Source organism: Brienomyrus brachyistius, chromosome 5 (genome assembly GCF_023856365.1).
Source record: "Brienomyrus brachyistius isolate T26 chromosome 5, BBRACH_0.4, whole genome shotgun sequence".
NCBI classification, from domain to species: Eukaryota; Metazoa; Chordata; class Actinopteri; order Osteoglossiformes; family Mormyridae; genus Brienomyrus; species Brienomyrus brachyistius.
The window spans coordinates 28,475,600-28,490,584 of record NC_064537.1 but is presented as its reverse complement, the minus strand read 5'-3'; the positions used below and the strand labels follow the sequence as shown (position 1 = coordinate 28,490,584).

Genomic DNA, 14,985 nt, shown 5'->3' with positions numbered 1-14,985 from the left:
CAAAATAAAAAAATGAGAAATCATTCACTTAAAGTTCACGTTTTGGCCTCTGTTGTTCCTTTGCGCTCATTCACATTGGCCGAGATCATAGGCCTCGATGAGGAAATGAGAGGACCGTCCCTCTGTAATGGGGGATTTCCACCGGAGCGCTGGTAGTGACAGGTGTGCAGTGATGCAAGGCTCCCCTCAGACTAAATGACTAATCGTTAGCCAGGTGATCCGCACAGAAGCGACAGACACGATGAAAAGTGGCCATTAACTTCGATCAGAGAAAAACGCTGGAAGCTGGTGTCGATTTCGTAAGTCCCACATGAGAAGAATAAGGTCAACAGATCCACCCCGACTGCAATGACAAAGAGCTTCACAGCTCTGTGGTGTCGACACCAACTACGTTAATTTAAATCTTGGCCTGTCGCATACCTTTGCCTCATCTGCGGTTGGGAGAACATTGGGTTGGCTACCTGAGGGTTAGCCCCTCCCTTCGCATCATGGTAAATTAAAGTGCTTGGAAACTGTCAGAACGATGTAAAAATAAACCTCTGGGAAGCAATGTCCCACTTAATTAACATATGACCATGTACAGCCTGTTAAATATATTTTTATCCTGTGAAAATTCCCCTCTTAAATAACGTACGTTGGCCCCCTGTTGAGCCTAATTCCCAAAGTATTTCTCAAAGCAATTATGACGCACACAAAGGAATGGGTAGTTGGCCCATATCTGTTTTGCCATTTTTCAGAATCATCCCATAAAAGTAAATTATAGATCAGTTGCTTGGTTAGCATAACAGCTACTACACACAAACAGACTTCAACTGCTCCTCAAATGTGACAGAGAGCGCAGCATGGGGCTGACTGGCTTGTGGCAGCAAGCTATTTACAAGGGTAGCCTACAGATTACCTCACAAGATAGCGAGCTAATTAAGTTTGAATTTTATGTTCGTAGTGATTTGCAGCTGAGTCACAAGATAAGGCAATATCTTTTATACAGACACTTTAAATCACATAAAACTTCAAGCATGACTTTACAAAATTTAAGCTTATCTCATGGGCAGTGACTGAGAATAATACAGGCCAGCTATGCACTCAGCCCCCCCCCCATAAGCTTGACGACCCCGACCCATGATCCTGAGGCCCAGCCTGCATTCCAAAGCTGGAGCCGAGCCTGATTTTATTCAGTTCAGATTGCCCACTGCTTATAAAATACGACTTTGCAAATACACGGACGTGCAAATCAGCTTTGAATATCCTACCCCATTCGGGACAGGTCTAGCTCCTACGTAATACACCATGTATCAGCCTCCAGACCATCCAGCTTTTGCTGGTAGTGAGACAGCCTCTCTCAGGGGACAATGCAAAGTCATCAGGCCGAGCAAGGCGGCCCGCCACACCATATGCTGCGGGGATGGCAGCATTGTGGATTACACGGAGGATCTGGCCGAGAGTGATGATGACTAATGGGAAAGAAACACGGACAGGCTACAACACAGGTTCCCCCACATTGGGAGCCATTAAGGGGAACATGTGTCAGCGAGAGGGGAGCGTGACATCAGCAGTATCGCGATCTGATTGGACTGGAACGCGTAGCGAGCGAGTGTCCAGCATGCAGGATACTCAGGTGTTCCGACTTCTGCCCGGTACCAGCATAAGAGCACGGCACCACGCCGCGCCTCACACTCACACACACAGACGCGACACAGAGAAGCTACAGAGCTGATGGGGAGGAGACGGCGACCGCGAGCTGTGAGATGGCGATTCCCAGCTGCCAAGCCTGCGCCTCAATTTTTTTCTTCCGAGAGAAAAAAGAAAGTTGCAGGTGAGACTGGGTGATTTGGCAGCCTTGGTCTGGTGACGCGGAAGTTGGGGTTGAGAGCGAGGCCCGTGGAACACGGTGGAGGGCAGGTTCTGGGCACTGCGGCTCCGGAACCGAGCTCACTCTACTCGCCGGTGTGACCCGGAAGCCGCACCAAGACCCCCTCCGGCCATGCTGACCTCTTTCAAGCCCCCGCAGATGGTTTTCTGAGATGGGGGGGCTCAACTGACCGAGCGCTACGGACAGTTAGGGATTGAAACGGGGTCACCGAAGAGGACTTGTGAGGCTCTTTCGGATGGGGTGTGAGGGAATGGTTTAAGATCGTTTCGGGGTCATCATGGGGTCAGGGGGGGCGTGCCTTACCTCAGGGGTCATTCTGCTAATGGTGGATATTTCATATCCGGCGTCGATGAAGTTTGGAGAGTAGACTTGCAGCTGAAACTCACTCAGCCATTGGACTACAGCTTCTGAGCTCTAGAAAAAGAAATATAGGCGGCATTCTGTCACTGTCCGCATCCCACAGGTCGGAAATCTCCCGGCTTCAAGCGAGGGGGCTCCTTTCCGGATTCGGTGGCCTGTGACCTGCCCCGGGAGCCTGCATCCCGAGGTCTTCCACCATCTTGAGACAATATTAGCTGGTTTATTCTGGAGAATTTTCATTAAGGAATTGTAAAAGGTTTATTTCAGTCTTCTACTGGAACGTGACAGAGAAAAGCACACTCTGGCAGCAGTGAAAAAATCGATCTGCTTTCTGAAACTCTGGGCAGCTGCTCCAGTTTGTTCGAGACCGAACAGAGTTACCTAAAAGCAAACGTTTAACCGAAGGCCGCCGATCCTACGAAAGAGCAGTGGGGGGTTTAATTCTACTTGAGAGGAGAGTCCTAAAAAAGGCTCCGGTGAAGATTATATTTGGATGAAGAGTAAGCTGTTGAGGACCAGGAGTGACACATCAGATGGATGTAATTCAACAGTCAAAAGAAACCTATTATGGTTCAGCAGAGTATCGGTTAAGCTGCACCAGAAAAACAGATTTTAGAAAGACAGAAGACCAGAAAAACATCTAGGTTAGGGAAGCAGCATTGAATAAAGTTACCACGGAAATAAATATTTGAAGAGCAAATCTGATCCTTGGAATTCTGCTGAGAGAGACATGCTCCTGACCTACCAATGTGTTCCACGACAAATATATGACAAGCAGCGCTCGATGACCTCAGTGGCATCAGCTTTCAGAGGAAGGCATCCACAAAAAGCCATACCCAATAAGATTAGTTTTTAGTAGCGACATGGTGTTCCATAAAACAGCACTGAGAGTTAAGGTTGCCACAGATTACTGAGTGGGGTGTGAAGCACGATCACACAGCAAGTCAGGGAGGTCCGCCACCTCATGACGTTGTCAGACAGCACCTTCAAGGCAAGACTCGGCAGGTATTAGGTGCAGGTTAGAAAAGCAAACAAATCAAGCAAATGAGCATGGTCCGGTATGGTTAAATTATAAAAGCGGCGTGTAAAAGACAATGGGATGTGTCATTTCAACGTCACCTCCTCGCAGCCAGGGGGCGCCCTGCATGGAAGTTAATACTCCAAAGGAAGCCTCAGTAGGCTCGGTAACCACAGCGTTCCTTCCTGGCTCCTTAAGCCAAAGGTCTTGGCCAATTGTGGAGCTGAGTTTTACGGACGACATCCGGCTGCAGAGAAAGCTTACCCTGGGGTGAGAGCCTGTGGGTACAGTGGCACGGTCGAAGGACTCTTACCTTGGCATCCAGAGGTATCTCCCCCTTTCTCTGAGGTTGCGGCTCTGCGTATGACGTCTCGTGGTAGGGGCAGCTGGAAGACCTCTGGGGACGTACAGACGGGCCTGGGAGATGGAGAGAGGGATAGAGAGAGAGAGAGAGAGAGAGAGAGAGAGAGAGAGAGAGAGAGAAAGAGAAAGGATGAATGAGAGAGAAGGAGAGAAAGCAGGGCAGAGAGGGGAAAAGAGAGGGAATAACAGAAGGAGAAAGGGAAAGTGAGAGATGTCTGTATCAGTGGCATACAGTATAGAGGATGGCCGACTGTCTGAGGAACACCTCTACATAAGTGCCTTCTGAAAGCCATCCAGCTTTCATAGCATCATTCATCAAGCAGCTTCTCACTGAGCACCAACTTAAAGAGGGCTAGCATGAGAATACAGGCTGCTTCTGATCGTAAGGGTGGAGTAAGGAGAGGCGAGCTGGCAGTGTTGTACAGTATATATGGGGGGGGCGGGGTTAAAAGTAACACCGAGGTGTCATACTGGGACCTGGAGGGGGGGAGGGGTGCTGCCTTGCACTGATGTATGCGTCGTCTCCTCATTCTGCCATTTAGATCATTTACAGTAATCAGCATCTTTCATCAGTGACATTTTAATAGCGCAGCAATTTCGGAGAATGTAAAACCATAATTATTGTGCTGAAAGTTTCCCAAGCTGCGTCTCTGTTGACATGGGGGCTGCGTATGGATGGTTGAGAGATTCCTGCATTTACATAATACTGTATGGCATCGGCATCTGTTCACATTAATCAACATCCATGTGTTAACACCAGTCTAGAAACAAGGTTCTGCATTTAACGTCAGGTGACGTGGGTAACGCTTCCCAGCTGCCCGACATACCTGATGGCTGATCCATAGACTTGGACTGCTCCAGAAGATGTTCCTTGGCCTTTGCTGACTGAGACAGCACTGTGGCTAATAGCTGCGAAGTGAACAAAAGACAATGTGGGCATCAGAGCTGGCAAACTTGAGGGCCCACTAGCCTGCTGATGCCTCTACATGCTGCTTGTGGGGCTGCGGCCAATCGCCATTCGGATAGTCACTTCCTGGTGCCCTGCTATTGGTCATCACCAGGAAGGCCCGCCTAGTGTGGGTCTGGAAGTCTCATCTCAGTCTGCAGCTCCCAAAGCCTCACCTTGACACCCTCTGCCTGCGCGTGCAAGGCATGCACACTGCTGCCCGCGCTCTGCCCGCTCCCAGAGGAGCGCGCACTGCCTGCACTGCCCACACTGCCCACACTGCCCACGCTGCCCGCACTGCCACGCTCTGCACCTGTATCGCAGAGAACACACACAGGTCAGGCGCTGGTAGATACACACACATGGCTCTCATAGGTAAGCCGTCCGTTTCAGCCATGGCGGGTGTCCATGGCATTGGGGTATGTCAGCCCAGGGGATGGCCAGCTGCTTACCTGCATAAGGCTTCCGCAGCACCCAGATCTCCTCGTTGGCACCAGCACTTGGCGTGGGAGAGCCATGTGGACTGGACTCTGACCCTCTGGAACCTTCAACACAGAAAGTGGCATGAGCTGTATGGGGGGGGGGGGGGTGCTGTAAAATGGCAAGTCCAAGTACCCCTACCCTGTCCCCACCACTCCCCATGGGGGTAGGAAGATAGAATTCTCTAAAGCAAACTATACTTTACACACAAATTGAAGCCAGTACAGCTGTACATACAATGAAAACAAGCATCTGTAAGACGAATACGCATGCAATAAAATAGCATGCTTTTATAGCTAAGCATTTATAAGCTGTAGTGCATTTGAATATTACTTCTGAGGTTTCAAGAACCTTATAACCACAACAGCGAGTTTAGCGGGTTATAAATGGCCTAAAATCTTGGCAAGATTATAAAAGTAGGCCGTGAAATATGCCACCGCAAGGTAAAACATGGATTATTACAGACAGCCTCGCCTGTGGCAGTAGGGTTCCGCTATCTCTCCCTGAGAGAAACAGCTATTTGCAAGTTGATTTGTCTTTTTAATAATGTAATAATATTTTTATTATGTAATAATTTATATTTTTATAATGTGCAGGCCTTTCATCTTCCAAGTTACTGTCTGGTAACTGAGACAGAGGGAGGGCTATGTCGTTTACACCCCAGCCTCATGGACACGGTGACACTGGTTCACACCCCCAGCTGATGGACAGGAGCCTCGATGAGGACCACCAGGTCCGGGCCGGTAGCCTTGTGTTAAAATGTTTTTGTCACTGTGGTACTGAACACCGGCCTGTCGATAAGATGTTCAGAGAAAGACGGGGAAAGATTCCCATTGGAAAGCGGCTTGTTCAGGCAGATGGGGGCTGCATACATCCAGTCATAAATGCCTGCCTCACCCCCATTAACCGCAATCAAAACTCAAGTATGGCTCTTTACATAGTGATAATTATTTGTGACTGACTGCATCTGTGCCTGAGGTGCTAATCAGCAACACAGATACTTATATTTTACATCCGACACTGTAATCCACGTCAGCTAGCTGGATAGCCCACAGCAGGAGGTCAGGGATCGATGCTTATGTCTGCAGGGTTGTGGGTTTGAATCCCATAGCCTATAGAGGAATCACATCAGCGTTGGGTGCTTGAGTCAGACCCGTAACCCCCAACTCCTCAAGGGAAGCTGGATGTGGGCTGACCCTGCTCTCTGATCCCCAAACTTCCTCTCATCTACATGTACAGCCTCCGGGAACTAAACTCCCCTGCCTGCAATACAGGCCTGTCATCCATTGAAAACATTTGCCGCATCATGAAACGAAAAACGAGAGAGATATATTTGTCGTAATATACGACACACATTTGCTATAAAACAAAATTTCTCAGCTTCGACATTTGATATGTAGTCTTTGTTCTATTTTCAATGAAATATGGGTTTATATGATTTGTAAATCATTGAATTCTGTTCTTATTTACATTTTACACAGCATCCCATCTTTTTTGGAAATGGGGGTGTATTTATGGGATCGGTGGATATAATGTACCGCTATTGTAATCAGGTTAGTGATCTGAAGGAATCTTTCTCTAGGGTTTAACAGCAGGATAACTTCACTTAGCAGCAGCTTCAGGATGCCAGCTCATGTCCTCACCCTCTCGGCCTCCTGGATCCCATGTGACCGGACTTTCACAGATATTAAGTTAGTGGTCTTCAGCACATCAATGCACAAGGCACAGCAAAGGCTTGTTCCCCTGGTCTCTGTGAAGTTCTGACATGACCTAAGGTCAGCCAGCTGATCTTACGTATTGCATGTTAACAGAACCTGACAGTATGTAGTATCAGATCACAACATCATTCTAAATGGAAAACATGAGTATGGGTGTGAGTGACGATTTAATGGTTGGACAGGAGGGGGGGGGGGGGGGGGGGCGGGTTGAGGCGGCACCAGCACACAGGATGAGCACAAGGGACAGGGGTAACGGGAGCTGATTAAACCACAAGTGTTTTATGAAGCAGTTTTTTTCAACCCAGTCCTCAGGGACCCCTTGATGTTTCACATTTTTGCTCCCTCCCATCTCCCAAACATAGACTGTCTGGGGACTGTCACTGAGGACTGATTTGCGAAACATTGTGAGAGAATATTGATGGCATTCATTACACTCGACGGTGTCTGGTGAAGGCAGTGTTAATTCGGTTAGGGGTGAGGCTAAATTTGACAGAAATTTCCCAGCTGTGGACTTCCAGAAAGCATGACTCAGCAGCAGCCCGGTAAAAATAACGGTCACCAGCATCCGGGAATGACGGATTACTGTTCACATATCCACGAGTGTTTGGACATTTGGGACCACCATAAATATTCCATGGGGTGACCGGGTACGGGGGAAGATGTGACCTAGTTTCACGGAGCGCGCCGTGCGCAGAGCGACACGTGAGGTGAGAGTGTTTCTGGAACATGGCCAGCTTGTTTGCTGTTTGCATGGCCGAGATCGCCACTCATGGCAGGGCAGGGATACAAACGATTCACTAAACAAGAAAATAAAGGAAACAGCCCAAAAATAAAATAAGCATCACAATAAGAATTATAATAAAAATAACAACAAAACAATCACGCCTAGCTTAATGAAGATCGTCAATGATAGACCACATATAGATCAGTGGTCCCATAAGATCATAATGGAGCTAAAATATTTGCTTAGTGACGTCGTAGCCGTTGTAGCGTCATAGCGTGACATGTTACTCACGTATTTGGAGGATGATGTTGGTGTTAAACGAACCTACTGCACTGCAAACTGTGTCAAAGTATAGCATATACAATTATGTACACTGCATAGTACTTATTGATGACAATAAACAATTAAGTTATTGGCTAATATATTTACTATACTGTACTTTGTATCGTTATTTTAGGCTATACCATGTAGCTTAGGTGTGTAGAGGGCTATACCATTTAGATTTGTGTAAGTACACTCTATGATGTTTGCACTATGACGAAATCGCCTAATGAACGTATCCCTGTCCTTAAGTGACACATGACTGTAAAAACAATGATGATGATGATGATGAAGGCACAATGAGGCTGTGTACCTCGTCCACACTGCGTCCCTCCTGGGGCGCTCTGGGACCTGCTATAGCCAAAGGAAGTGAACAGTGGCTGATGGGAATGGGACAGCTGGAGGGGAGGGGGCGGCGTGACATGGGATTGAGGGGATGCGTCCCCATCTGGCCCCCCCGCGGCACTGCAGGGGGCAGGGGGGCCACAGGGCACAACACACAGCTGTATCGTTTCATACTGCTGGGGACAAACGATGGCGCAGCCTGAACCTACACATGATAACGAGAAAAGAAATATACGTAAGAAAAGGAAAGGGGGTTAACAAAGTAAATGAAAAGAACACATAAATAAACCAACAGAATTAAATAATAAAACAATAATCTGAAACCAACTGCTTTGTGCTGCTGGGCTACACCCCCCCCCCCCCACCCACAACCATGACCAAGAAAAATGGATGGATGGGTAGAAAAGTGCAGCCATGAAATACTGCTTAGGAAAAGGTTAAACAGTGACGAAACAGCAGAAAGGGACAGGGCCCAGTGGCGAAGCAGCAAAAAGGGCCAGGGCCCAGTGACGAAGCAGTAGAAAGGGGACAGGGCCCAGTGGCGAAGCAGCAAAAAGGGGACAGGGCCCAGTGGCGAAGCAGTAAAAAAGGGCCAGGGCCCAGTGACGAAGCAACAGAAAGAGGACAGGGCCCAGTGGCGAAGAAGCAGAAAGGGCCAGGGCCCAGTGACGAAGCAGCAGAAAGGGGACAGGACCCAGAGGCGAAGCAGCAAAAAGGGGACAGAGCCCAGTGGCGAAGAAGCAGAAAGGGCCAGGGCTCAGTGGCGAAGAAGCAAAAAGGGGCAGGGCCAAGTGCCGAAGCAGCAGAAAGGGGACAGGGTCCAGTGGCGAAGCAGCAGAAAGGGGACAGGGTCCAGTGGCGAAGAAGCAGAAAGGGCCAGGGCCCAGTGACGAAGCAGCAGAAAGGGGACAGGGCCCAGTGGCGAAGCAGCAGAAAGGGGACAGGGCCCAGTGGCGAAGCAGCAGAAAGGGGACAGGGCCCAGTGGCGAAGCAGCAGAAAGGGGACAGGGCCCAGTGGCGAAGCAGCAGAAAGGGGACAGGGCCCAGTGGAGAAGAAGCAGAAAGGGGACAGGGTCCAGTGGCGAAGCAGCAGAAAGGGGACAGGGCCCAGTGGCGAAGAAGCAGAAAGGGGACAGGGCCCAGTGTTGAAGAAGCAGAAAGGGACAGGGCCCAGTGGCGAAGAAGCAGAAAGGGCCAGGGCCCAGTGACGAAGCAGCAGAAAGGGGACAGGGCCCAGTGGCGAAGAAGCAGAAAGGGGACAGGGCCCAGTGTTGAAGAAGCAGAAAGGGACAGGGCCCAGTGGCGAAGAAGCAGAAAGGGGACAGGGTCCAGTGGCGAAGCAGCAGAAAGGGGACAGGGCCCAGTGGCGAAGAAGCAGAAAGGGGACAGGGCCCAGTGTTGAAGAAGCAGAAAGGGACAGGGCCCAGTGGCGAAGAAGCAGAAAGGGGACAGGGTCCAGTGGCGAAGAAGCAGAAAGGGGCAGGGCCAAGTGACGAAGCAGCATAAAGGGCCAGGGCCCCGTGGCGAAGCAGCAGAAAGGGGACAGGGTCCAGTGGCGAAGAAGCAGAAAGGGGACAGGGTCCAGTGGCGAAGAAGCAGAAAGGGCCAGGGCCAAGTGACGAAGCAGCATAAAGGGCCAGGGCCCAGTGGCGAAGAAGCAGAAAGGGAACAGGGACGAGTGGCAAAGCAGCAGAAAGGGCCAGGGCCCAGGGGCAGAGAGAAGGCATGTGTGTAAGGAAAGCAGGATTATTCAGTCCTTTGTGAGGTATGCTGACACTGAGTGCAGGAATGCTGAGTAATGACCAGCACAGGAGATGACGGATTAATGACAAAGAGGACCCCAAGAAAAGGGCCAGAACCAAATACTGTACCGCCCAAGCCTGGCCCCCAAACCAGTGAGCAGCTCTCCTTCCCGGTCATGACACTTCAAGGCTATTTTATTCTCTAAAATGGATAAACTTCATGACAAGCCTCTGATGACTGGATCTACATTAACACAGAAATCAGGAGCCGATTTGAGTTTCTGTGTCAAAGGAAATTCTGATGCTTTCTCTCTAACGAGAGGCAGAATCACGCTTTGTAGGGATGGGGGAGGTGCTGGACCCTTAAGCGCGCAACGGGATTCGGCCGTGACTGTGTTTGTGCCAAAGACAGTTTCCCTGAGCTTCAGTCACAATCGCTTTCAGTATCTGGGTGCACTGTGGCATAAACATCATCGTCACTTTCCCTGGCAAGTCCTACAGAGAGGGCGAGGCAGCAAGGCTCTGGATTCTGGGCGCCGTGATTGTCCCCTCTCTCCCCCCGAGCCATGCGTGGCGCATTCAGAAGCTGGCATGCCGGGTCGCTGCCTGTCGCCGCATCTCGTTCTGACGCACTGCCAGTGCGATCCCCGAGGCGTCCCGCTGGCCACTTTTAATTAAAACAACCCGACTCGGGATTCGCACAGGGATCCATACGACCCGTGCCAATACTCAGAGACAACCTGACAGAAACACCAGCATTTCCAGGGGTCACCGTGAGAAACAGGACCCCGAGGCATCCCTCAGTCAGAGGAGCCTCCATATCTGAGCCCGGGTGGGGAACTGGCAATACCGTTAGCAAACAAACGTATCAGACAGCCTCGCTGAGCGTCCATCCGCAGCCACACTGCGTATCCTCAGAGGAAACGCAGAAGCTTTAATCACCTGCATTAGAGAGAGAGCTTTACAGACCAAAGCTAAAGGCGCATCTCCAAAGCACATGTTTCTGATAAAGAGGAAATACAGCCAGAAAATAATCAAAGTGTGGCTAAATTTATAAACGCGGCACTGCTTTGTTCAGCGAGAGGGAGAGAAACCCTGCTCTGGCACCTCGTGATAAGTGCGATGTTCGCTAACAGACAGACGCTACTACAATGCTACTCGGCCAGCAGAGGGCCGCATGGCTGCAGGGGCCAGCACAAAGGGCCCCTTCTCATTGCGAGGCCCTGCCGAATCAGTGTGAACCACACTGGTAATGAGAATAAAAGCAGCAGTGAAACCTTGGGCCCAGAAGCACCTACGAGTGCCAGTGGCTAACTGGCGGGGCTCTGTCCTTCTGGGATGACAGGATGAGGGCGGAGATAGGGTGACCACCCTATCCATGTCAGGGGGGGCACTATGAGCTGTCTCAGGTTTTACAAATTACTTTAAAACTGACAGGGTCCCATGCCCAGTTAATTGTTTAGTTAATCTTGTGCTGGTTTGTATCCTTGATTGAAAGACTCATCCAGCTGTTTCACATTAACATCAGTGACATATGCACGATTATAGGAGTCTAGCCAATCAGCACACAGCAAGAAGTCAGTGCTAAAATGAATTGCAGATCTTTTTAATTGAAATGGCTGGAATGGTAGTTTAGAAACCCTGTCACAGCTCATAGTGTCCCCCCTGACATAGACTAGATGGTCATCCTATGCAGGGAGGCTTAAATCCTGAAGATCTCGCAAGCTGTTCCCAGCAGACACATAACAGAACTGATGTCAGGCTTTAAAAAGAGGGAGTCCAGACTGGTGATCAAAGCTTCACTTCACCTGCTGTCTTGACGGGTGTCGTCCTGCCAGCCCGATCGCCTCTCAGTGTCAGTCTACATTAACTGTGACCCTCACACGGCCACCATGCAGAAGCCTCAGGGGTCCTTCTTACAAACCCTACAGCATCATCTTCATCCACTAGGGGGCGCTTAGCTGCTCCTACCCCAAAGTTCCCCGTGAGTGAGACTTTCATGCACCATCAGTCAGAGACTAGAGAAGCACATGCGAGTATGTTTCATGTCCAGCGTCTCACCGCTGGAATCCCTTTGTGGGTGTTACCTCTCCAGTGCTAGTCCATTTGTCCACTGCTGGCTAAGGACTGCCCACTCACCCACCCAAAATCACGTAACAGCACACCTGTCCTCTTGCTGATCACCTCCACCATGTTGGACGGGAAGTAGCCGACGCGGTCGTTTCCTGTTCGGTTGTCATGGATACAGCCCTTCCACCGGCCATCAGGGTGCTGCTCCAGAACCTTCGGAAGCATAAAATTCATGCACATATTAATAAGCACATTTACATTCATTTAAAGCACTTAAATGTCATCTTTAATTTTAAAGGGTACTAAACCGCAACATAAGCATAAAGGTAACTAAAACACAAGAAATATGGTACGATACCTCCAAAGAACTCTACTTCCAAAATTACTAGGTTTTCTTTGGATGAGTGGCGCTATCCTGTTACTTGATGTCTGCTGGTGTATCCATTCACAACCACCAGCAGAGGGCAGATTTGCTCAGGTAGCACAGTGCCTGAGCTTTACATACAAACCTAAATGTATCGCAAATAATGATCATAGTCATATACCCTACATCTCATTGCAAAGTCCCTCCTAAGCGGCCATATTTCAGGTAGGTTCTCAGGAATGTCCAGCTATCAGAGACATTAACTATAATAATGAATAGTTCCTTATAATGCAACAAAAGTGAATGTAACAGCTAATAATATAGTCACATGAGCAAATAAACTCCCACATAAAGACGGATTATATGGCGGGCCAGCTGTGATGGCGGGGTGTGATGCTGCGCTGGAGCTCACCGTGATGACGTCACCCGCCTTGATGTTCAGGCTCGTCAGGTCGTAATTGTTGCAGTAATCCTTGAGTGCCCTGACCTGCAGGGCTGCAGAGGGCTCTGCGGAACAGGGAGGGTCACGCACAGGGGTACAGGAGGCCAAGGGAACTCTCTCACTCCATATCTCCCTCACTCCATCTCTATAACTCACCTCGCAGCATCTGCTTGATCTCCCTGCTGGCTTGAGTGGTGGTGAACTGGTTGACAATGTCCAGAGCAGTCTGGCTGTAGGTGTTCCTCACTCCCGCGTTGATTCCACTCTGAGGGGATTGGAGGACAGGACATCAGGGGAGCAGCTTAACTCTGGTAATCCTTCCGTAGCCCCCTGGCCACCTACTGCTCACATCACACCCTTCATCCACATCCATGCCTCCATTCACATGCACCACATCATTATCTGCTTTTCTCTGCCTAGGGCCACTCCCCCATTTCCCATGAGGTCCCGCCCACATCCCACCCATATGCCCCCCCCCCCCCCCCCCCACATTCCTGCCCACATCTTACCCACAGCCTCACATTCCACCCACATACGTCATACCCTGCCCACATCCGGCCAACACCTCGCCCATATGCCCCCACAGCCCTGCCCACATCCTACCCACATGCCCCACACTCCACCCACATACCTCACACCCCGCCCACACCCCGCCAATACCTCACCCATATGCCCCCACAGTTCCGTCCACATCCCACCCACATTCCCCACGTCCCATCCACATCCCAACCACATTCCCCACGTCCTGTCCACATGCTCCCATATTCCCATCCACATCCCACCCACATGCCTCACACCCTGTCCACATCCCACCCACATCCCGCCGACACCTCGCCTACATGCTTCACACCCTGTCCACATCCCATCCACATATAGACTCACATCCAGTAGCAACCGCACCACCTCGGTCTTGCCGCACAGCGCCGCCTCATGGAGAGCCGTGCCTGCCTTTGTCTGCCGATTGATATCGATGCCGGCCTGGATCAGCAGTCTGGAGCCAGAGAAAATAGTCTTTTTAAATGAAGCGATTCCCTTTAAGGATAGGATGCCATAGGCCTGCATGCTCTCTGCCCTCTCTGTCTTTAATAAATGTATCTGATTTGTTAGTTCACTGCTCCCGAGCACAGGAAGAAGCACTGACTCCATCTCCACCCCCCTTTATTAAGCTCCTATATAGTTGGTGTCATTGCACTGCCTGTAGAAATGATGCATCATATTACACCCATTTTGTGTAAAATTAAGGCAGCAGAGACACCAGACATAGCCTTTCCAGGCGATAAGCAATAGTGGCAGTTTGAAAGCCCGTCCATTAGCAGCCTGACACTTCTGCTTATTTCGCGATAGCTGAAAGATCACAAAAGGTCACTGAACTAATCCTTTCCAGTATCGTATTGTTCCTGTCCACTGTGCCTCTCTATTCCTGCCCATCTTGAGCTCTTTTCATGCTTTCAGTGCAACATCCTGTATCACCACTCGTTTTCGAGGTGCAGCCCCCATAAGAAAAAATGCGTCCGCCTGCACACCAAGCCGTCACCGAGAAGCTGCACATCTCTCTGCGTTCACATTCCACCCCACTCAGCATTGCCACTTAACAAGAAGTGAGAAATTCCAGCTTTTCCGCCTGCCTGCACATTCCAGTTAGTTACTTTATCTCGCATGCGACCAAAAGCCCTGCAGGGAGACATTGGCACATGCGTGGCCCGTGTATGTTACTGATGGCTAATCTGTGTCCCCCCCGTCCATCTCCACAGATCTGTGCCCGGTGCCCCCCCCAGAGGGAACTAAGCCTCTCTTGGGCTACGCATTAGCCATCAGATGGAAGGTGCTGCTTAGCCACATCGCTAATGAAACACATTAATCAGTTCCGTGGAAATGCGCATCTAGCACTGAACCACACTGAGCCTCACGCACTCAAGCTTCCCCTCCGCGACAGCAAATCCCGCACATGCCCCCTGAGCTTCTCCTCCCCTGGTGACCCAGTCCAGAAGAAGGAGCCCGGCCAAGATCTGACTGCACGCCAGCATTAATAATGAAACGCAAGGCGCGTCATCCTTGCAACCCAACTCGCGATCAATCCCTTTATAGCTAGGGCCATAAAGATCACAAGCTCTCTCTCCTCGCCTAATGGATTAATGACACAATTAACAGTGTGACTGGGCCTTCTGGCCTAGAATGGCAGGTGGCTCCTTGTTTGCAGGAGACATAGGAGCGGCGCCGTCCGG

The 14,985-nt window shown here is 50.2% G+C and overlaps 1 protein-coding gene across 3 annotated transcripts in view; it reads right to left on the bottom strand.

Moving 5' to 3' along the window:
* Window positions 1–14,985, bottom strand: part of caskin1 (CASK interacting protein 1) — a 96,181-nt gene that overhangs the window by 10,736 nt on the left and 70,460 nt on the right. The window contains exons 7-16 of one of the 3 annotated variants that reach the window (XM_049012786.1): window positions 13,646–13,754; window positions 12,920–13,028; window positions 12,734–12,828; window positions 12,053–12,170; window positions 8,114–8,350; window positions 5,010–5,102; window positions 4,734–4,870; window positions 4,439–4,520; window positions 3,562–3,665; window positions 2,174–2,284 (exon numbers count right to left, since the gene is read on the bottom strand). In XM_049012786.1, coding sequence (XP_048868743.1) covers window positions 2,174–2,284; window positions 3,562–3,665; window positions 4,439–4,520; window positions 4,734–4,870; window positions 5,010–5,102; window positions 8,114–8,350; window positions 12,053–12,170; window positions 12,734–12,828; window positions 12,920–13,028; window positions 13,646–13,754 — 1,195 coding nt within the window. The remainder of the gene's footprint in view (window positions 1–2,173; window positions 2,285–3,561; window positions 3,666–4,438; window positions 4,521–4,733; window positions 4,871–5,009; window positions 5,103–8,113; window positions 8,351–12,052; window positions 12,171–12,733; window positions 12,829–12,919; window positions 13,029–13,645; window positions 13,755–14,985) is intronic. The other 2 variants (XM_049012787.1, XM_049012788.1) reach the window with 2 other exon arrangements.